This window comes from Hemitrygon akajei, unplaced genomic scaffold (assembly GCF_048418815.1).
Source record: "Hemitrygon akajei unplaced genomic scaffold, sHemAka1.3 Scf000099, whole genome shotgun sequence".
In the NCBI taxonomy this organism is placed as follows: domain Eukaryota; kingdom Metazoa; phylum Chordata; class Chondrichthyes; order Myliobatiformes; family Dasyatidae; genus Hemitrygon; species Hemitrygon akajei.
The window spans coordinates 2,196,074-2,220,339 of record NW_027331985.1 but is presented as its reverse complement, the minus strand read 5'-3'; the positions used below and the strand labels follow the sequence as shown (position 1 = coordinate 2,220,339).

The 24,266-nt window shown below is 44.5% G+C and overlaps 2 protein-coding genes across 2 annotated transcripts in view; one reads left to right on the top strand and one right to left on the bottom strand.

Annotated features, from left to right (window-relative positions):
* Window positions 1-24,266, top strand: part of LOC140723045 (uncharacterized) — a 283,480-nt gene that overhangs the window by 35,219 nt on the left and 223,995 nt on the right. The gene's annotated exons all lie outside the window — the stretch shown is intronic.
* LOC140723071 (uncharacterized) lies at window positions 4,596-7,558 on the bottom strand. The gene has a single exon (XM_073037693.1). It carries the CDS (start codon window positions 7,505-7,507, stop codon window positions 6,164-6,166), a length of 1,344 nt encoding a protein of 447 aa, XP_072893794.1. The 5' UTR covers window positions 7,508-7,558; the 3' UTR covers window positions 4,596-6,163.

The following is a 24,266-nucleotide window of genomic DNA, read 5'->3' as shown; positions in this document are numbered from 1 at the left end:
CCAAAGCAGTTTTTAATTGGTTAGCCAATAATTTACCCAATTTATCACCAAATATATAAAATGACTCTTAGTTTTAAGTAACTGATTTTCAATCGGGGATGTTAATAACAAATTATGTTGCATCTGAAGTTCAACTCTCTCTTTATAAAGCTCCAAATTGGGAGTAATAGAATATTTTCTATCAATTTCTTTAATCTTATCAACCAATGTACGTATTTCATTATTAATTTGTTTTTTTCAATCCAGCAGAGTGTGAAATAATTTACCCTCGGATATATGTTTTAAAGGCATTGCGTGATATCCCACTGAAAATGTCTCCCGTTGAGGTAGTTGAAAAGAAAAAGGTAATCTGTCCATATAATAACCATATAACAATCACAGCATGGAAACAGGCCATTCCGGCCCTCCTAGTCCGTGCCGAACTCTTAATCTCACCTAGTCCCACCTACCCGCACTCAGCCCATAACCCTCCACTCCTTTCCTGTCCATATACCTATCCAATTTTACCTTAAATGACACAAACTGAACTGGCCTCTACTACTTCTACAGGAAGCTCATTCCACAGAGCTATCACTCTCTGAGTAAAGAAATACCCCCTCGTGTTTCCCTTAAACTTTTGCCCCCTAACTGTCAAATCATGTCCTCTCGTTTGAATCTCCCCTACTCTCAATGGAAACAGCCTATTCACGTCAACTCTATCTATCCCTCTCAACATTTTAAATACCTCGATCAAATCCCCCCTCAACCTTCTATGCTCCAATGAATAGAGACCTAACTTGTTCAACCTTTCTCTGTAACTTAAGTGCTGAAGCCCAGGTAACATCCTAGTAAATCGTCTCTGCACTCTCTCTAATTTATTGATATCTTTCCTATAATTCGGTGACCAGAACTGTACACAATATTCCAAATTTGGCCTTACCAATGCCTTGTAGAATTTTAGCATTACATCCCAACTTCTGTACTCAATGCTCTGATTTATAAAGGCCAGCGTTCCAAAAGCCTTCTTCACCACCCTATCTACACGAGACTCCACCTTCAGGGAACTATGCACTGTTATTCCTAGATCTCTCTCTTCCACTGCATTCCTCAATGCCCCACCATTTACCCTGTATGTTCTATTTGGATTATTCCTGCCAAAATGTAGAACCTCACACTTCTCAGCATTAAACCCCATCTGCCAACGTTCAGCCCATTCTTCTAACCGGCATAAATCTCCCTGCAAGCTTTGAAAACCCACCTCATTATCCACAACACCTCCTACCTTAGTATCATCAGCATACTTACTAATCCAATTTACCACCCCATCATCCAGATCATTTATGCATATTACAAACAACATTGGGCCCAAAACAGATCCCTGAGGCACCCCGCTAGTCACCGGCCTCCATCCCGATAAACAATTATCCACCACTACTCTCTGGCGTCTCCCATCTAGCCACTGTTGAATCCATTTTATTACTCCAGCATTAATACCTAACGACTGAACCTTCTTAACTAACCTTCCATGTGGACCTTTGTCAAAGGCCTTGCTGAAGTCCATATAGACTACATCCACTGCCTTATCCTCGTCAACATTCCTCGTAACTACTTCAAAAAATTCAATACGTTTTGTCAAACATGACCTTCCACGCACAAATCCATGCTGGCTACTCCTAATCAGATCCTGTCCAGCCAGATAATTATAAATACTATCTCTAAGAATACTTTCCATTAATTTACCCACCACTGATGTCAAACTGACAGGTCTATAATTGCCAGGCTTACTTCTAGAACCCTTTTTAAACAATGGAACCACATGAGCAATACGCCAATCCTCCGGCACAATCCCCGTTTCTAATGACATCTGAAAGATCTCCGTCAGAGCTCCTGCTATCTCTACACAAACTTCCCTCAAGGTCCTGGGGAATATCCGGTCAGGACCCGGATATTTATCCACTTTTAAATTTCTTAAAAGCGCCAGTACTTCCACCTCTTTAATTGTCATAGGTTCCATAACTTCCTTATTTGTTTCCCACACCTTACACCATTCAATATCCTTCTCCTTAGTGAATACCGAAGAGAAGAAATCGTTCAAAATCTCTCCCATCTCCCTCGGCTCCACACATAGCTGACCACCCTGATTCTCTAAGGGACCAATTTTATCCCTCACTACCCTCTTGCTTTTAATATAACTGTAGAAGCCTTTCGGATTTACTTCCACCTTATTTGCCAAACCAAACTCGTAACTTCTTTTAGCTTTTCTAATCTCTTTCTTAAGTTTCCTTTTACATTCTTTATATTCCTCGAGCAATTCCTTTACTCCATGCTGCCTATATCTATTGTAGACATCCCTCTTTATTCGAACCAAGTTTCTAATATCCCTTGAAAACCATGGCGCTTTCAAACCTTTAACCTTTCCTTTCAACCGAACAGGAACAAAAAGATTCTGTACCCTCATAATTTCACCCTTAAATGACCTCCATTTCTCTATTACATCCTTCCCATAAAACAACTTGACCCAATCCACTCTCTCTAAATCCCTGCGCATCTCCTCAAAGTTAGCCTTTCTCCAATCAAAAATCTCAACTCTAGGTCCAGTCCTGTCCTTCTCCATAATTATATTGAAGCTAATGCTATTGTGATCACTGGACCCGAAGTGCTCCCCAACACATACATCTGTCAGCCGACCTTTAATGAAATTAATAAAATTTAAGCTCTGAAGTAAAATAGAGTTGAACCGCTATTGTTTGGTACCAAAAGTTACATCAGTTAACTTAACTGATAATTTCAAAGGTGCATGATCGGAAATGACAATTGTATCATATTCATAGGCAGTGACAAATGAAACTAATCGAAAATCAATAAAGATGTAAAGGATTCTAGAGTAATTATGATATACATGAGAAAAAAGAGAACTCTTTTTCATTAGGATGTAAAAACCTCCTAATTTTTAAAATTCCAGAGTCAACTAAGAAGGAATTAATAAAAATAGCAGATTTGTTTGTAAGTACCTGATTAGGCACAGCCTTATCCATCATACGTTTCAGACAACAATTAAAATCTCCACCCATTATTACCATATATTCATTTAAATTGGGAAGAAATGTAAAAAAGTGCTTAAAGAATTCAGGATAGTCAGTATTTAGTGCATAAATATTAACCAAAACTAATTTATTGCCATAAAGTTAACCGGTGTTTATAGAAGTCTATCAAATTGGTCTGAAATTATATCATAGTGAACAAATGAAATCTAGGAGTCTATAAAAAAAAGAAACACCTTTCACCTTAGTCGATGAGTTAGAGTGAAACTGCTGGTCTTTCCAAAACCTAAAGAAGCGCTGATTATCCTCCTTACTCACATGAGTCTCCTGCGCAAAAATAATCTGAGCATTCAGTCTATGAAAAACTCTAAAAATCTTCTTCCATTTAATTGGATGATTCAAACCGTTCGTATTACATGAAACAAAATTAATAATGACAAAATCAATTAATAATATCCATTTTCCTTAAATAAACCATGTAGTATGTAAAGGGTTAACCATATTGCATAGGAAACTCACGAATCAGGAAGAGGGAAAATAGTTTAAAGAGGAAACGGAAGTTACGACAATACAGACACGTTTGTAGTGTCAATTCAGCCCAAAAGAAAAATACTAGACTAAAAATAGCCTTACCGCCCCCCCCCCACACAAAGACCGAAAACCTGGCCAATAGACAGTCAGACAACTATCTAAGAACCACCCTACCCCCGTCTCCCTTGAGGGCAAATCTCCAAATTTAAAAAAAATAAAAAAAACAACCACCCATAGTCAAAATATTACGAGAGGAATGTCAAGCAGATGTTAGAGAAAAACAGCCATGGCAGACCATTTTAAAAGAAAAGGTCTTAAAAAATGACACAAAATACAATCTTAATAATATTTCAAGAAAAAGGAAATAATCAGCAAATCAAAGTCTTAATGATTTTCAAAAGCAAACAATTAAAAATAAAAAAAAGTAAAACAATGAAGGAAAAAGAAAGAAACTTTAATATGGAAACATCATAAACATCCGAACGTCAAAACACAGTACTACTGTAATCAATCCAAGGGCAAAGTTCCAAAGTTCCAAATCTATAAGCTGGTTGTTAACTAATAAACCAGATACACACAGACATAAAGGAACGGTAAATTTCATAGACATCCAAGCTTAAATGTTGATCATCAAAACATTAGACATCCGCATTCAAGCTTAGATCTTCGAGAAATTGTTTTGCTTCATCCACGGATTTAAACCATTTGAATGATTTATCGGGCAGAGCAACCCTTAGGTGAAAAGGATGTAACAAAGCTGGACAAAGATTCCTCTGATATAATTCTGACATCACCATTTTAAAATGCAATCTTTCTTGCATAACCTCAGGTCAAAAATCTTCAACAAAATGAAACTTAAGATCCTTCTATAAGCTTCACAATTGATTCTAAAGTTATCGGTTCTTTCGTCTGTTTCGATTCTTTTGCTCTAGACATTTCAGCGGGTTGAGAATAATTCAAATAGTTAAAAAGAAAAATTCTGTATGTTTAGACCCCTTTAGAATAAGTATAAAAAGATCCTTTAAGGGGTGTTTGTAGGTTAAAAAGACGTAAAAGGTTTGGAGCAAAGCCTAGAAGCGGTTTACTCCATGAGCGCCATCTTGAGACTCCCCGAAACTTAAGATTCTGATGCTCAGTAACTGCTTTCTGACGAGCAATCCGAATGAATTGCTCCTTAGTATTCAGATTGTGACATCGAAGAATTACATGACGCGGTTTTAACCCTTTTGATCGTTTTGGTTTCAGCGCCCGATGTGCGCGGTCGAGCGCAGGAAGAGAAGAAAAATCCTTCGAGCCAAAGACCTCCATTGAGAATTGAGAAAAAACTGAGTAAGATCCCGGCTCTCAACGTCCTCACTGAGTCTATTATCCGCAAATTCAGTCTGTGGCTTCGACTCTCCAAATCAATAATCTTGACTTTATTCTGCTCCAATGTATGAGTGGTCAAAGTTCATTTCTTTTCCAAAGAATTCAATTTGTGATCTATCTGTTTTTCAGCTTTAATAAGTGCTGAAATTTGTCGCTGCTGTTTTTCGTTCTTCTTTTCAAGTGTTGCCAAACCACCTTCGCTCTCCTTTAACCATACTTCCAAGGTAGTAAACCTTTTAGCAAGTTTTTCATCCAAAAGATTCGAGATAGCCGGTAAAGTAAGTTGAAAATTTTAGGCTGTTCAAAGACATCTTCTTTCTTTCCATTTCCACTGCCGGTTCCCTTGCCTTCGGCTAATGCCTTTCTTTCTCTGTAAGCCATTTCAGTCGATTAAAATTCAAATTCAAACATATAAAAGTGTTATAAACACTTTGATAAAGATATTAAAGGGGTGGTAAGTAAATTTAAAATGAACGGAGCAAAGCCCAAAAGCGACTCCATGTATTGCCTCCAAGAGAGTCTTTTGCCTAATGTAGCCTAACGCACACATTCCCAAAAATGTAGCTACACGTCGTGGCGACACAGACGGCAAGAACTGTGATTGGTCTACTTGGCAGCAGCCAGTTTCCTCCTACACATTTCCTGTTGCTTCGAAGTTGGAAAGTGGAACAAATTGAGGAGAGGGTAAGTGAGGAAGTCAGAAAATATGTACATTTGCACGACCCTTCGTCGGCCAACAATAAAGACTTGAAAATGGCATCAAATTTGTGGAAAGAAATTTCTACAAACATCGATTTGGTTGTTGCGTAATGCACAAAGAAATGGAAAAACTTCTCTCTTTTCTGCGCTGCAGTAATTTCAATAAAAGTAACTCTTGTTCAAAAGCTATTTGCTCCAACTCCAACAAGATGAACTCAGCAGTCGCCATCGTTCCCAACTCCTCATGGGTCAATTCAATACAGTGGAATAGAACCCCAACACCAACTAGCGTTTTGACAGAGCGACGTAGACACACGAACGCACAAGTAGAAATGATCACAACCGTGTAGATGACATGCATGGGCTACTGCGTATGCTACGTCATAGTGCCTACTCAGAGGTATAATTCAGGCTTGAGCAGGTGAATGGCTTCTCCCCAGAGTGAACTGACCTGTGTGCTTGTAGGTGGGATGACTGAGTGAATCCCTTCCCACAGTCTGAGCAACTGAACAGCCTCTCTCCAGTGTGAACTCGCTGATGTACCTTCAGTTCAGATGAGGAAGTGAATACTTCCCACTGTCTGAGCAGGTAAACGGCTTCTCCCCAGTGTGAACTCGCTGGTGTCTCAGTAGGTGAGATGACAGACTGAATCCCTTCCCACATTCGGAGCAGATGAACGACCTCTCTCCAGTGTGAACTCGTTGGTGTACCTTCAATTCGGATGAGCAAGAGAATCCCTTCCCACAGTCTAAGCATGTGAACGGCCTCTCCCCAGTGTGAACTCGCTGGTGTACCTTCAGATGAGATGACCGAGTGAATCGCTTCCCACAGTCTGAGCAGGTGAACGGCCTCTCTCCAGTGTGAACTCGCTGATGTAGCTTCAGTTCAGATGAGCGAGTGAATCCCTTCCCACAGTCTGAGCAGGTGAACGGCCTCTCTCCAGTGTGAACTCGCTGATGTACCTTAAGTTTAGATGAGCAAGTGAATCCCTTCCCACAGTCCGAGCAGGTGAACGGCCGCTCCCCAGTGTGAACTCTCTGATGTACCTTCAGTTGAGATGACTGAGTGAATCCCTTCCCACAGTCTGAACAGGTGAACGGCCACTCCCCAGTGTGCACTGACTGGTGTCTCAGTAGCTGAGATGACAAAGTGAATCCCTCCCCACAGTACGAGCAGATAAATGGCCTCTCCCCCGTGTGAACTGACCTGTGTGCTTGTAGGTGAGATGACTGAGTGAATCTCTTCCCACAGTCCAAGCAGTTGAACGGCCGCTCCCCGGTGTGAACCCGCTGGTGAGCCATTAGGGCGGATGACCGAGTGAATCCCTTCCCACATGCTGAGCAGGTGTATGGCTTCACCCCAGTGTGAGCTAACTGGTGTCTCAGCAGCTGAGTCGACAAAATGAATCCCTTCCCACAGTATGAACAGGTAAACAGCCTCTCCCCAGTGTGAACTGACCTGTGTGCTCGTAGGTGGGCTGACTGAGTGAATCTCTTCCCACAGTCTGAGCAGGTGAATGGCCTCTCCCCAGTGTGAACTTGCAGATGTACCTTCAGTTTAGATGACTGAGTGAATCCCTTCCCACAGTCTGAGCAGGTGAACGGCCGCTCCCCAGTGTGAACTCTCTGATGTACCTTCAGTTCAGATGACTGAGTGAATCCCTTCCCACAGTCTGAACAGGTGAAAGGCCGCTCCCCAGTGTGTACTCTCTGATGTACCTTCAGTTTTGATGAGCAGCTGAATCCCTTCCCACAGTCCGAGCAGGTGAACGGCCTCTCCCCAGTGTGAACTCGTTGGTGAGCCATTAGGGTGCATGACTTAGTGAATCCCTTCCCACAGTCCGAGCAGGTGAACGGCCTCTCCCCAGTGTGAACTCGTTGGTGAGCCATTAGGGTGGATGACTTAGTGAATCCCTTCCCACAGTCTGAGCAGGTGAACGGCCGCACCCCAGTGTGAATTCGTTGGTGAGCCATTAGGGTGGATGAATTAGTGAATCCCTTCTCACACAGAGAACAAGTGAATGGCCTTGTCCCAGTGTGAACTTGTTGATGTCCCTTTAGTTGAAATATCCGACTGAATCCATTCACACCGTCTGAGCAGATGAATGGGAATCGCCTGTTTAAAATGACAGGCATGCCAGTTGGTCAGATGTTAGAGTGAAACCCTCCCCACAGCCTGAGCAGGAAGGATGATCGAGTGAATCCCTTGCTCCACTTCTTAAATATCTGCACAGAGACAGCAAAACTGGTATGGTGTGTTTTAGATTCCCGTAGAGAAATTTCTTGTCATTTGTAACCTGTAAAAAGATTAACAAAATGCATCAGTGGGTGAAGGACAACATTTCAGATGAGATCACAGGAGTTGTCAAGCTGTGAACTGGCATCACACAGTTACAGTGAAGTTCAACACATGTTGGAGAGAGAAATCATCATCTAACTGGGCACAGTGCTGGTATCTGGAATGACCATCAAACTCTCTGATGTTCTTCCTATCTCTATAAGAGAGGAGCATTTCTGCCATCTCCAATCTGTGACCTGGTTCAGTTTGGAGAGACATTGGTATTATCCCTGTTCCCACTGAGCTGCATGGGTTCCTGGCCCCACAGTAACTGAAACACTCTCAGTCAAATAGCCGGCAGTGCATTCCACACACCCACCACTCTTTGTGTAAAAAACTTACCCCTGACATCCCCTTGGTATCTATTTCCTTGCACTTAAAACTCTGCTCCCTCGTGTTAGACATTTCAGCCCTGGGAAAACAAACCTCTGGCTATGAACACGATCAATGTCCCTCATCATCTTATACACCTAAAAATGGCTCTAAACATAAACAAGGAAATTATACATTGCTTTGGGAAATTGTTATAAGTATACAAGATTATGAGGGCATAGATAGGGTAAATGCAAGCAGCTTTTTCCACTGAGGTTGGGTGGGATAATAACCAGAGGTCATGGGTAAGTGGGGAATGTGAAAATTTAACGCAAACATTTGGAAAAGGTCTTTACTGAAATGACCGTGAGAGTGTGGAATCAGATGCCAACACAAGTGGTGAATATGAGCTCAGTTTCACCATTTAAAAGAAGTTTGGATGGGAGCCTGGATGGTAGGCATATGGATTTGTATAAAAGGGGAACAAAGGTTATCGGGAACCAAATTCACCACAACCACAAACTGTTCCTGCTGCTACCATCCAGGAAACAGTACCACAGCAGAAGGACCAACAGGCTGCGGGACATCATCTTCCACCAGGCCATCAGACTGAATAATTGATTTCTCTGCTTCCTTGATTGTCCTATATACAAACTAATTATTATAAAACAATTTAAATTACACATTGCACATTTAGATGGTAACGTAATGTAAATATTTCTACTCCTCATCTATATGAAGGATGTATATAATAAAGTCAATTCAATTCAATTCACCATCTCCACGATCTGTTCTGTCATTCTGGCTCCCATTCCCCCTGCAACTTATTTTAACCACATCACCCCCTCCCCTGTTCACTACCGCTAGCAAGCCTTACCACTAGGATATTCGTCCCCTCTTGTTCTGCTCCTCTAACTAACAAATCCCCTATCAGTCTTTTGACTTTCCTCTGCCAGGTAATCCCTCCCTCCCCAACAGCTTCTAAAGTGGTCCAGCTGTTGTTGTTGGGGATGGCCACGAGAGTACTCTGTGATGCCTATTTAATCTCATTCCCCTTCCTGACTCTCACCCAGTTTCCTGTGCCCTGCACCTTGGGTGTAATTCACCTCTCTGCATGTGATATCTATCAACACCTCCAACTCCTGGATGATCTGGAATTCATCCATTTCAAGTTCCAGCTCATTCAAGTGCAGGGTTACAAGCTGCAGCTGGATGCACACGTTGTAGGTGAGGGCATCAGGGCCACTGGAGGTCACCCCTCCTTCCCTCCAATATTCCTTCTAATTTGTAATAATCAGTCTGCAGATACTGTGCATTTTTTACTCAGTGACAAGATGTGCACAGTGAATTTTATATAGAGATGTATTCATTTTCACAGCTGGCAAATCACTGTCAATAGGAACTTTGATCTCCTCTGGGTTCGATCCAGTTCATCTGCACTCTCACACAACCTATGTAGCAGGCCTGGAACGGTTAATGAAGGATTTTCTCACCAAAGCTTTTGCATATTGTCCATATGTGGTTTGCTTGCTAAATTACACTTTAAAAAGTCAGATTTCCAAATATCACTCCACTTCTTCCCACTTGCAAATTCTCCAGCAACTTTTGCATCACCACAATGCACACAGGCATCACTAGTTTCTGTATTCTACATAAATATTCCCTCTGAACCCTCCCCCAATGACTGACGGTGGTGAACTCAGTGAATGAAATCCCAATGTATATGAAGGGAAGGGCAGTAGTCTGTCTCACTGGAGTCTGGCACATTTGTGATCTGAAAGCTGCTTGTTGCCCAGGACAAAGGTGTTTGATATCATTATATGCCCAGAGAGAATGGGTCAAAACATGTTCTCACCGGTAGGAAAGTCCAGAGCAAGAGGAGGTAGAACAAGCAACACACACAAAATGCTGGAGGAACTCAGCAGGCCAGGCAGTATCTGTGGAAAAGAGTACTAACGCTGAGTTCCTCCGGCATTTTGTGTGTGTTGTTTGGAATTCCAGCATCAGCAGATTTTCACTTATTAGTGATTGGAGGTAGAACAAAGGCAATTTTCTCAACTGGTGATGTAAAAGATTTTGTTCCCTTTCTCCGAGTTCCTAATCCTTCAACTTATATAGCTGGAGCTCAGCTCTGTCTGAGAGATCCATCCGTTCCGATTATCTCATCAGCCGGAAGCTCCCCGGAGCCCGCTTAAGGATCGTGGGGCTGAGAGTGAGGGACGAGAGCAGGACTATCCCGGGATTGCGGACTACGGTGTCCGGATTTCACAGGAATTGTCCTGAAGTCGGTGTTTAAGATAAAAATACAGAGAAACGTTCTTACCTGCTCCCGATATTTACAAGGCCTTCAGTGTACTGCGCGCATGCGTGATACTCGCAGATGTCATCAGCGTTGACGCCTGCGCATTTTATCGGTGCTTCAGCGCCGGAGAAATTTTTAACGCAGCGCCTTATGGGTAATCACGGTGCCATTAAACATTTCTGCAAGCACCGGTTCAATGTCTATACCTCTTTTTTTTCGTGTATATAGAAAAATCAGCAGCTGTTTTAACGCAGAAAGCGGCTCCCATAAACAATACACTCAATATCAAAGTGTACCTGATGCCAAAGTAAAATGCAGGTGTAAAACACAGGAGATTCTGTAGTTGCTGGAAATACAGGGACGCACACATACAAAATGCTGGAGGAACTCTGCAGTTCAGGCAGCAACTAAGCAGAGGGGTACACACTCGGCATGCGGAGCGGGCTCGGTCTAAACTTTGTCTATTCCCTTCCACATCTACTGCCGGATCGGTTGATTTCCAGCAGTATTTTGCAGAAATTAACCGCTTTTTTCTCGGTCAACTAGTTTCCAAATGTTTCTGATCTTTCTTTTGTAGCCATATCCTGCTGGTCTGATTCCTCCTCCGCGTAAACTCTAGACCCCATCTCTCTCTGGAGCCCCAAAGCCTGACTCAGCCTGGCAACTCTTTGGTTTCTGATTCTGCACGAACGAAGATTCACTCGCTAGTCTGCTGTCAGACTTTAGAGGTGCATTGTGTTACGAGACCGCAGGTTCGTTTAGTGTGAGTGTCGCTTTAAGTGCCTGAGTGAGGCGCGACAGTGACGTCAGACACAAACAGCGGCAGCCTGTTTGAGAGAGAAAGAGAGAGAGAGAGAGAGAGAGAGAGAGAGAGAGAGAGAGAGAGAGAGAGAGAGAGAGAGGAGAGAGAGAGAGAGAGAGTGAGAGAGAGAGAGAGAGAGAGAGAGAGAGAGAGAGAGAGAGAGAGAGAGAGAGAGAGAGAGAGAGAGAGAGAGAGAGAGAGATCAGCTTGTCACTGCTGTGCCCAAAAGGTTGGGTTGATCTGATCATCAGCACGCAGTGCACAACGGATGCGTGACTGTCACTTCGTATAATTCATTCATGCGGATGTAGAAGATGATGAGAGGCGTTGGTCATGTGGATAGCCAGAGGCTTTTTCCCAGGGCTGAAACCGGTAACACGAGGGGGAATAGGTTTAAGCTACTTGGAAGTAGGTACAGGGGAGATGTCATTGCTAAGTTTTTATAAGGAACGAGTGGTGTGTGTGTGGAATGCACTGCCAGCGACGGTGGTAGAGGAGGATACAATAGGGTCTTTTAAGAGACTAATTCTAAGCAGTTTCTAGAGTAGGTTACATGGTCGGCACAACATTGTGGGCCAAAGCGTCTGTAATGTGTTGTAGATTTCTATGATTCTATAAAATTCAAGAGAAATCTCCTATCCCACAGAGTGGTAACTAGTTGCAACCTGTCATCTCAGGGAGAGTGAGAGGGGAACGGCTGGGGTAGATTTTCATATACTGATATGGAACAGAAACATGGGCAGGAACCAGATGGGCCGAGTGGCCTCTCTAGTGTACATAGTGAGTGTGATAGAGACTGTAAGTACCTGAGACACGGGATTTGATACATAACTGATTTACCTTTCACAGATCCACAATATTAAACACCAGTCTAGCTTAAGGCTAACATCAGCAGAACAGACTCCTACTGGTTTTGGGGAAATCCCTGATTACATCACGCACTGTGAGATGTAGGGATGACGTACGGGGATTCCAGGTTCGGTGAGTGGCAGATTCAGCTGTGCGACTCTGTGTGGGTGGATCCTGGAATATCATAGTGTTAGATCCAAGTACAATAGACTCGGGCATCACTTGCCTAGGGCTATGGTGTGTGAGCGAGTATTTCTGTTCTGGGTTCAGATGTTTGTTTCGGGAGTCCCTTTGGAAGCAATGACTGCGAAACTGAGGAGTGGATGAGTTACCATCCCATCCCTCACAGTGAGAGGCTGTGAGTAAATGGGCTGTTCCGTCTTTGCAACAGAAATAGACCCATGAATTTGGTGTTCAAACTGTGGTTAGAAATCGCCCCTCACTGCCACCTGCCTGTCAGTCGGTGGAAATCAGGCAGAATCTCAAGTGGCTGGAAATCTTCACAAAAACGGAAAATAGTTGACACCACTCTGAGGAACGGCTGTGAATCCAAATCGCGAACTTTTTTCCTCTGGAAATGGACCTGTGCGCAGGCGCTTGTTTAGTGATACTTAGTGGAACAGTAAAGAAACCACAGTTTTCCCTGTGAATTATCCTGGTACCACTTTCCTTGTTGTTCATGGAATTATGTTCGGTACAACTGCTGCTCACATGGTTTATAAAAGTAATCTCAGGAATGAGAGGGTTTATGTCGGACAAGCATTTGATGACTCTGGGCCTGTACTCTATGGATTTCAGAAGTATAGAGGTAGACGGGATCTTATTTAAAACCACAGAATGCTGAACAGCATGGAGACAGTGGACATGGAGAGGATGTTTGCATCAGACGGAGAGTCTGTTATCTGAGAAGACAGCCTCAGAATAAAGAAATTTCCCTTTAAGCCTGAGATGAGAGGAAATTCCTCAGCCAAAGAGTGGTCGACCTGTGGAGTTTGTTGCAACGATGGTGGTTGAGGCTGTTATTTGGTATATTTATATCAATATATTATTGATCACTAGAGTAGGAATCATGTTTTATTAGCCAGAACTACTATACGATTAAATCAATACAACACGAGGCATGGTTAAAAGCAGCCTTTACAATTTTAGAATCATCATTTCAAAATGGCTGCCGTGTTAACCTTTGTCACAATGTAACTCATAGCGCGTGATGCTGAGTTTGTTATTTCCTTTTTCAGTTACTATTGTTGAGCCACTTCCTCCGTTTCCATGGTAACAAACCACTAGCACTGCAAGAAATGTTACATAACTTCCTCGCTCTCTGTTCACCTCCTCTCAGCGTAGAGACAGTAACCTCGGGAACAAACGCAACAGAATGATAGTGGGAGTAAAGGGTGCTGTGAGCATTGGCTATATGGAATGAACTGAGAATATAGAAATATAGAAAATCTGCAGCATAATACATAGGCCCTTCGGCCAACTGTGCTGTGCGAAACACGAACTTACTTCAGAAATTTCCTAAGGATACCCATAGCCCCCTACTTTTCTAAGAACCATGTACATATCCAAGATGCTCTTAAAAGACCCTACTCTATCCGCCTCCATCACCGTCGGGGGCAGTCCTGTCCACGTACACACCACTGTCTGAGTAAAAGAGAAGACATACCCCTGACATCGCCTGGGTACCTAATTCCAAGCACCTTAAAACTGTGCCCTCTCGTATTAGCCATTTCAGCCCTGGGAACAAACGTCTGACTATCCACACGATCAATGTTCATATCATCTTATCCACGTCTATCAGATCACCTCTCATCCTCCGTCGCTCCAAGGAGAAAAGGCCAAGTTAACTCAACTTTTCTCAGAAGGCGTGCTCCCAAATCCAGGAAACATCCTTGTGAATCTCTTCTGCACACTTTCTATAGTTCCTACATTCTTCGGGTAGTGAGGTAACCGAACAGAGCACAGTACTGCAAGTTGGGTCTGACCAGGGTCGTATATAGCTGCAACATTAGCACTCAGCTCTTGAACTCAGTCCCTCTGTTGATGAAAGCCAATGCACCGTATGCTTTCTGAACCACACAGTTAACCTACGCAGTAGCTTTGAGTGTCCTTTGTATTCGGACCACAAGATCACTTAGATCCTCCACACTGCCCAGAGTCTGACAATTAATACTATATGCTACCATCATAGATGAACTAGCAAAATGAACCACCTCACACTTTTCTGGATTGAATTCCATCTGCCACTTCTCAGCCCAGTTTTACATCTGATCGATGTCCCGCTGTAACCTCGACAGCCCTCTACACTATCCACAATACCCCCAACCTAAGTGTCATCAGCAAATTTACTAACCATCCCTCCACTTCCTCATCTAGGGCATCTCTAAAAATTGCTAAGGGAAGGGTGCCAGATCCCTGAGGCACAGTACTGGTCAGCGACCTCAATGCAGACTACAACAACTCTTTGCCTTCTGTGGACAAGTTAGTTCTGGATCCACAAAGCAAGATCTCCTTGGACCGCTGCGTCTTTACTTTCTCAATAAGCCTTGCATGGGTACCTTATCAAACGCGTTGCTGAAATCCATATACAATACATGTACTGCTCTAGCTTCATCAAAGTATTCAGTCACATCGTTAAAAACCAATGAGGCTCGTAAGGCCTTTGACATACCCATGCCGATTTTTCCTAATCATATTATGCCTCTCCAAATGTTCAGAAATCCTGCCTCTCAGGATCTTCTCCACAGATTTACCAACACTGATGTAAATTTCATTGGTGTATAATTCCCTGGGCTATCTCTACTCCCTTTCTTGAATAAGGGAACAACATCCGCAACCTTCCGTTCAGTTAATATCTGTGCATTAAAAATCAACAAAAACTGCTGTTGCAGGAGATTTAAAGTAAAAAGGGAGAATGCTGGAAACATTCAGCAGATCGGCAGTATCTCGGACAGTCCCAGTTCTGAAACTGGGTCTTCCACCATTTCTCCTTCACGGATGTACCCTGATGTACTGAGTTCCCAGCATTTTCTATTTTATAATTTTACAATGTGTTTCTGCTACCCTGAGGTTACCTTGCATGTTCTCCAGGCTTACATGTTAAAAATCCCCAACTGTTATCATAACATTGCCCTTCCTACAGGCGTTTTCTATTTCCTGCTCTAATTTCTAATCCACATTCCGGCTGTTGTTTCGAGGCCTTTATAAAAATGCCATTAGGGTCCTTTTATTCTTGCCATTTCTTAACTCAACCCGTAAAGACTCTACTCCTTCCGATCCTATGTCATATCTTTCACATGATTTAATATTATTTCTTATACACAGGCCACACCATCCCCTCTACTGACTAACCTATCTTTCCGACACACCGTATATCCTTGGAGGGATTGCCTACTGAATCTCTGTGGTTGGATGTTAGGAGCAGGAAGGGGTCAATAATCCTACTGTGTGTTTTTTTATGGACAACTTAATAGTAACAGGGATATCGAGGAGCAGATAGGGAGACAGATTCTGGAAAGGTGTAATAATAACAGGGTCGTCGTTGTGGGAGGTTTTATTTTCCCAAGTATTGATTGGCAACTCCCGAGAGCAAGGGGATCAGATGGGGTGGAGTTTGTTAGATGTGTTCAGTAAGGTTTCTTGTCATAATATGTAGATAAGCCTACAAGGGGAGAGACTGTACCTGATCTATTATTGAGAAATGAACCTGGTCAGGTGTTAGAACTCTCAGTGGGAGCCTTTTTTGGAAATTGTGATCACAATTCTATCTCCTTTACCATAGTATTGGAGAGGGATAGGAAGAGACAGGTTAGGACAGCATTTATTTGGAGTAAGGGGGAAAATGAGTCTACCAGATGGAAACATGGAAGCGTAAATTGGGAGCAGGTGTACTCAGGGAAATGTACGGAAGAAATGTGGCAAATGTTGAGGGGATATCTGCATGGGATTCTGCGTAAGTACGTTCCAATGAGACAGGGAAAGAATGGTAGGGTACAGGAGGCCATGAGAAGGCCTTCAGGGCAGGATTAAGGCATTAATAAAGTATGTGAAGAGCAAAACCATAAGACATGAGAGAATAGGGACAATCAAGTGTGACAGTGGAAAAAAATGAGTCTGGAACCGGAGGAGATAGCAGAGGTATTTAATGAATACTTTCCTTCAGTATTTACTGCAGAAAAGCATCTTGGCGATTGTAAGGATGACTTACAGCTGACTGAAAAGCTTGAGCATATAGCGATTAAGAAAGAGGATGTGCTGGAGGTTTTGGAAAGCATCAATTTGGATAAGTAACCGGGACCGGACGAGATGTACCAAGGCTATTGTGGGAGGCGAGGAAGGAGATTGCTGGGCCTCAGGCGATTATCTTTGCATTATCAGTGCGGACGGGAGGGGTTCCCGGGAATGGGAGGGTTGTGAAATTTACCTCATTGGTTGGTAAGTTGATGGAAGACACCCTGAGGGGCAGAATTTATGAACAATTGGAGGGGCATAACATGATTCGGAATAGTCAACAGTGCTTTCTCAAAAGCTACCTGCATAATTGAATTGTCTGACGATATGACTAAACGCATTGATGAAGGTAGAGCAATAGATTTAGTGTGTATGGATTTCAACAAGGCATTTGATAAGATAGATAGAGATAGATAGATAGATAGATACTTTATTCATCCCCATGGGGAAATTCAACTTTTTTTTCCAATGTCCCATACACTTGTTGTAGCATAACTAATTACATACAATACTTAACTCAATAAAAAAAAATATTATATGCATCTAAATCACTATCTCAAAAATCAATAATAATAGCTTTTAAAAAGTTCTTAAGTCCTGGCGGTTGAATTGTAAAGCCGAATGGCATTGGGGAGTATTGACCTCTTCATCCTGTCTGAGGAGCATTGCATCGATAGTAACCTGTCGCTGAAACTGCTTCTCTGTCTCTGGATGGTGCTATGTAGAGGATGTTCAGAGTTATCCATAATTGACCGTAGCCTACTCAGCGCCCTTCGCTCAGCTACCGATGTTAAACTCTCCAGTACTTTGCCCACGACAGAGCCCGCCTTCCTTACCAGCTTATTAAGACGTGAGGCGTCCCTCTTCTTAATGCTTCCTCCCCAACATGCCACTTATTTCCACAACTGACCTGTAGAACATCTTCAGCATCTCACTACAGACTACCCCATGCAAGGCTTATTGAGAAAGTAAGAAGGCATGAGATCCAAGGGGATATTGCTTTGTAGATCCAAAAATTGACTTGCCTACAGAAGGCAAAATGTAGTTGTAGGCGGGTCATATTCTGCATCGAGGTCGGTGACCAGTGGTGTGTCTCAAGGATCTGTTTTGGGACCCTTTCTCTTCGTGATTTTTATAAACGACCTGGATGAGGAAGTGGAGGGATGGGTCAGTAAATTTGCTGTGTATAATCTTTTGGGGTTTTGTGGATATTGTGGAGGGATGTCGGACGTTACAGCCGGACATCGATAGGATGCAAATCTGCGCTGAGAGGTGCCAAATACAGTTCAACCCAAATAAGTGTGAGGTCGTTCATTTTGGTAGGACAAATATGATGACAGAATATGGAATTAATGTTAAGACACTTGCCAGTGTGGAGGATCAGAGGGATCTCGGTATCCGAGTCCATAGGACACGTAAAACTGCTACACAGCTGCTCAATGCTTGACTCTGTGGTTGAGCAGACATTTGGTGCATTGACCTTCAACAACCGTGGGTTTGAATTTCGGAGCCGAGAGGTAACGTTGCAGCTACATAGGACACTGGTCAGACCGCGCTTGGAGTACTGTGCTCATTTCTGTTCACCTCACTGCAGGAAGGACGTGGAGATCATAGAAAGGGTGCAGGGGAGACTTACAAGGATGTTGTTTGGATTGGGGAGCATGCCTAATGGGAATTTATTGGGTGAACTCGGCCTTTTCTCCTTGGAGCACCGGAGGATGAGAGATGACTCGATAGAGGTACATATGATGACAAGATACATTGATCGCGTGGATAGTCAAAAGCTTTTTGTCAGAGCTGAAATAGCTAACTGTCACGGTCCGGTCCGTGAAGACAGCATTCCACTTCACAGTCCGATCCGCAGATTCCGTATTCCGGTTATTCCTTTCCTCCCTTGTTCCGTAGGGCGCCTTAATTGAGGCACCTGATTCTCGTTTCGGGCTGGCAACATAAATTGTTGTGTGGTCCAGTGATTCCTTGCTGGACCTTTCTCGTCAGTAACCGCGTCAGAATTCCAGTCAAGTTAACAGGCCGGAGTGAGACTGGAGCTGCTGTCTGTGGTAACTGGGCGGCGTCGGGGGCTTGTAGTTACTTACATCATCGTTTTTTTAAAGTTAAACAACAGTCTATCTTTTTGTCTTTCTGTGTTCTCTCCTCCGCTGGGTATATCCGGCCGTTTTCCGCTACCCTGAGCGGAAAAACGTCCTCAGTGTTCCATGTCCTGTGTCTAAGAAGAGTCCCGGCCCTATGTCCTGTGTTCAAGGAGGATCCCCGGTTCAGTGTTCCGTGTCTTGTGTCTAAGAAGAGTCCCGGCCCTATGTCCTGTGACCAAGGAGGAGCCCCGGAACAGTGTTCTGTGTCCCGTGTCTAAGTCAATTCGGAGCCTACTACAAGAGTCAAGATCCAAGTCCGTCAAGAGTCAAGTTCCAAGTCCAAGTCGAGAGTCAAGTCCAAGCCAAGTCCCAGACAAGTCCCTGCCAAGACCCGAGTCCTGAGTCATGACCTGAGCTCCCTGTCATGTTCAAGTCGCAAGTCCAAGTTCAGGTTTCTGGTTTGTCACTCTACGTCTACATGTGAGCATTTTGTCCTCGCTCCGTGGCTTCTCTAGTATTCTTAATAAACATTGTCCAGTTCCTAATACTTCAGTGTCTGTTTCTTGCATTTGTGTCCGCTTCCATCGCCAACTTATGACAGAACGGTCCAGCCAAACATGGACCCTGCGACACAGACACTGTCGTAAAACCCTTGCCATTCAGGGTTCCCTGTTGTTGAAAACACTCCCATCCCCACACGCCCAGGTCTTCGATAATCTGGCAATCCTGTTGAATCGCCCGGAGGCTCCCATGGGGGGGGGGGGGGGTACATTCACGGTCCGGTCCGTGAAGTCCGCATTCTGGCTATTCCTTTTTCCCTTGTTCCGTTGGGCGCCTTAATTGAGGTACGTGATTCTCGTCTCGGGCTGGCAACGTAAATAGCTCTCCGGTTCAGTGATTTTTTGCTGGACCGTCCTCGTCAGTAACTTCATCAGTAACCTCGTCAGTAAGCTGGGCAGAATCCCCATCAAGTTAACCCACCGGAGTGAGGCTGACTCCGCTGTCTGTGGTTCCTGGGCAGCCTCAGGGGCTTGCCTTTACTTAGAGCCTTTTCGTGTCAAGTTAAAGAATAGTCTATCGTTTTTTGTCCCCATTGTGTGAATTTATCTCCCCTTGTTCTCTTCTCCGCTGCGTAGGCTCGGCCGTTTGCTGCTACCCTGAGTAGTATTCGGCCCTGTGTCTCAGAAGAGTCATGGCTCTATGTCCTGTGTCCAAGGAGGTGCCCCGGCTCCGTGTTTTGGGCCCTGTGTCTAAGAAGAGTCCCGGCTCTGTCCAGTGTCCAAGGCGGAGCATCGGCTCAGTGTTCTGCGCCCTGCGTCTAAGTCACGTCTAAGCCTAGTACAAGTCAAGAGTCAAGGTCCAAGTCCAAGTCGGGATACAAATTCCAAGTCCAAGTCGAGAATCAAGTTCCAAGTCGCAGTCGAGAGTCAAGTTCCAAGTCGAAGACGAGAGCTAAGTTCCAAGTCCAATTCGACAGCCAAGTCCGAGTCTAGTCCGTGTCAAGATGTGGCAGGCAGAAACTATGGGTCTGCCGCCCTGAGTCCCGAGTTATGACCTGAGTTCCCTGTCAACTTCTCGTCCCAAGTTCATGTTTCCGGTTTGTCACTCTTCGTCTACCTTCGTGCTATCATTTTGTCCTCGCTTCTTGGCTTCACTAGCATTCTTAATAATTATAGTTTAGTACCTAGTGTTTCAGTGTCTGTGTCTTCTATTTGGGTCCGCTTCCATCGGCCCCGCATGACACTAACAAGAGAGGGCACAGTTTTAATGTGCTGGGAAGTAGATTGCGAGGAGATGTCAGGGGTAATATTTTTACGCAGAGAGTGGTGAGTGCATGGAATGGGCTGCCGGCAACAGTGGTGGAGGCGGATAATATAGGGCCTTTGAAGAGACTCTTGGATAGAGGCATGGAGCTTAGACAAATAGAGGGCTATCCGTAACCCTAAGACATTTCTCAAGGAAGTGGAGGTTCGGCACAGAACTGTTGGCCTGAGATATCACAGAGTCCTGGGATATTACAGTTTTAGATCCAAGTACAATGGACCCGGGGATCAAGCTGCGCAGGTTTATGAGGTGTTGAGCCAGTATTTATTTTCTAAGCTCAGATGTTTGTTTCTGGGGTTCGTTTGGAAGCAATGACTGCTATATTGAGCAGAGGATGAGTTTCCATTTCATCCCTCACAGAAAGAGGCTGTGAGTAAATGGGCCGTACCGTGTTCGCAACAGTAGAAATAGACCTGTGAGTTTGGTGTTCAAACTGAGTGTGGAAATGCACCCTGACAATCATCTGTCTCTCAGTCGGTGGAAAACAGGTAGAAACTTAAGATGCTGGAAATCCTCACTAAAAACAGGAAATAGTTGAAGCCACTCTGACGTACGGTTGAGAACCCAAGTCGCTAAATCTGTTCCTCTAGAAATTGACCTGTACACAGGCGCTTGTTTTGTGATACTTAGTGGAACAGTAATGAAACCATAGTTTTCCCTTGTGAATTATCCTGGTACCACTTTACCTGTTGTTCATGGAAATGTGTTCGGTACAACTGTTGCTCACATGGTTCACAAGAGTAATCTCAGGAATGAGAGGGTTTATGTATGACAAGCATTTGATGACTCTGGGCCTGTACCCTATGGATTTCAGAAGTATAGAGGTGGACGGGATCTTATTTAAAGCTACCGAATGTTGAACATCATGGTGACAGTGGACATGGAGAGGATGTTTGCATCAGACGGAGAGTCTGTTATCTGAGAAGACAGCCTCAGAATAAAGAAATTTCCCTTTAAACCTGAGATGAGAGAACTTCTGCAGCCAAAGAGTGGTCGAACTGTGGAGTTTGTTGCAACGATGGTGGTTGAGGCTGTTATTTGGTATATTTATGTCAATATATTATTGATCACTAGAGTAGGAATCATGTTTTGTTAGCCATAACTACTAGACGATTAATTCAATACAGCACGAGGCACGGTTAAAAGCAGCCTTTACAATTTTAGATTCAACATTTCAAAATGGCTGCCGTGTTAGCGTTTGTCACAATGCAGCTCATGGCGGATGATGTTGAGTTTGTTATTTCCTTTTACAGTTAGCTTTGTTGAGCCACTTCCTCCGTTTCCATGGTAACGAACCACTAGAACTGCAAGAAGTGTTGCACAATTTCATCGCGCTGTCTTCACTTCCTCTCAGCGTAGATACTGTAGCCTCGGGAGAAAATGCAACAGTATGATAGTGGGGGGAAAGGATGCTGAAAGCATTGACTGTATGGAATGAACTGAGAATACAGAAATGAAGAAAATCTGCAGCATACTACACAAACCCTTCGGCCAATAGTGCTGTCCGAAATGTGATGTTACTTCAGAAATTTTCTCGGGTTACCCATAGCCCTCCCTTTTTCTTAGCTGCACATACGTATTCAAGAGCCTCTGAAAAGACTCTACCCTATCCGCCTCCACCACCGCCGCCTGCAGCCCTAACCACGTACACACCACTGTCTGCGTAAAAAAACGAAAAATTTTCCCATGTCGTCACCTCTTTACCTACATCCTAGGACCTAAAAACGGTGCCCTCTCGTGCTAGCCATTTCAGCCATGAGAGAAAAGCCTCTGACTATCCACACGATCAATGCCTCTCATCATGTTATACACGTCTATCAGGTCACCTCTCATCCACCATCTCCCCAAGGAGAGAAGGCCAATTTCACTCAAACTTTTCTCAGAAGGCATACTCCCCAATCCAGGAAATATCCTTGTAAATCTCTTCTGCATACTTTCGATAGTTTCCACATCCTTTTGGTAGTGAGGTAACCAGAACTGAGCACAGTACTCCGAATTGTATCTGACCAAGTTCGTATATAGCTGTAACATTACCTCTCGGCTCTTGAACTCAGACCCAGGGCTGATGAAGGCCAATGCACCCTATGCCTGAAACAGGCAGTTAACCTACGCAGCAGCTTTGAGTGCCCTATGGACTCGGACACCAAGATCACTTAGATCCTCCACACTATCAAGAGTCTGACAATTAATACTCTATGCTACCATCCTAGATGAACTAGCAAAAAGAACCACCTCTACTTATAAGTTCGTAAATTTGCTGATGACACAAATGTTGGAGGTGCTGTGGATATTGTGGAGGGTTGTCAGGTGTTACAGCGGGACATCGATAGGATGCAAATCTGGGCGGCAAATGGAGTTTCATCCAGACAAGTGTGAGGTGGTTTATTTTGGTGGCAGTATGATGGCAGAATATCGAATTAATGTTAAGAGTCTTGGCAGTGTGGAGGATCAGAGGGATCTCGGTGTCCAAGTCCATAGGACAATTAAAGCTGCTACACAGCTGCGCGAAGTTTGACTCTGTGGTTTAGCAGGCATTGGCCTTCAGCAACCGTGGGATTGAGATTCGTAGACGAGAGGTAACGTTGCAGCTATATATATCATAGGAGGGGCGTTGGGATGGGCCCAAGTGCAGGTCGCAGACACTGAAATACTAGGAACCGTGCGGGACAAGTCGCAGTTCGTGGCGTTTGTGGCGATCTAGGCATTCGCGGAGATCTAGGCGTTTGTGGCGATCATGAAGTTCGTGGAGTTCGTGGAGATCGTGGAGATCTTGGAGATCGTGGAGATCGTGGAAACCTGGAGTTCCAGGAGACTTGGAGTTCTAAGAGTCTTGGGGTTCTTGGAGGCTTGACGTTCTTTGAGACTAGGAGTTCTTGGAGCTAGCCTCCTCGGCGGGCCGCGAAACTCCTGGGCAGGACGCAGGGGCACAACCCGACGGAGGCGAGGAACAGGAGAGGACAGAACGAACCGCAGAGCAACGGCAATACGACCTGGCTTGCCCGACGGAGGCAAGGGACAGGAAGGGACAGAACCAGCGCAGGGTAACTGCAATCCGGCCTGGCTTACCCGACGGAGGGAAGGGACAGGAAGGGACAGAACCAGCACAGGGTAGCTGCAATCTGGCCTGGCTTACCCGACGGAGGGAAGGGACAGGAAGGGACAGAACCAGCGCAGGGTAACTGCAATCTGGCCTGACTTACCCGACGGAGGGAAGGGACAGGAAGGGACAGAACCAGCGCAGGGCAACTGCAATCCGGCCTGGCTTACCTGACGGAGGGGAGGGACAGGAAGGGAGTTCGGTCTGAGGTGGTTCCAAGACTCGAGGCGGCCTGTAGACTTCGGCGGGCTATGGAACAGCCAAATCCATAACTCACTGAAAGAACTGCCTTTCACCAGTGGATTACTGCAGGAAAGACGTGGAAACCATAGAACGGATGCAGGGGAGACTTACAAGGATGTTGCTTGGGTTAGAGAGCATGCCTTATGGGAATCTGTTAAGTGAATTCAGTCATTTCTCCTTGGAGCACCGGAGGATGAGAGGTGACCTGATAGAGGTGTATGTGATGATGAGAGGCATTTTACCAGGGCTGAAATAGCGAACTATCACGGACCGGTCCGTGAAGACCACATTCCGCTTCACAGTCCGGTCCGGGGATTCTGTATTCCGGCTATTCATTTTCTCCCTCGTTCCGTTGGGCGCCTTAATTGAGGCAACTGATACTCGTTTCGGGCTGGCAACATAAATTGCTGTGTAGTCCAGTGATTCCTTGCTGGACCGTCCTCATCAGTGACCTCGTCAAAATCCCCATCGTTAACCCTCCGGAGTGAGGCTGGAGCAGCTGTCGGTGGTTCCTGGGCCGCGTCGGGGGCTTGCCGTTACTTGGAGCATTTTTGTATCG

Coding starts and splice junctions, on each gene's coding strand:
- LOC140723071 (XM_073037693.1), bottom strand. CDS start 7,507: ATGGCTCACCAACGAGTTCACACTGGGGAGAGGCCGTTCACCTGCTCG.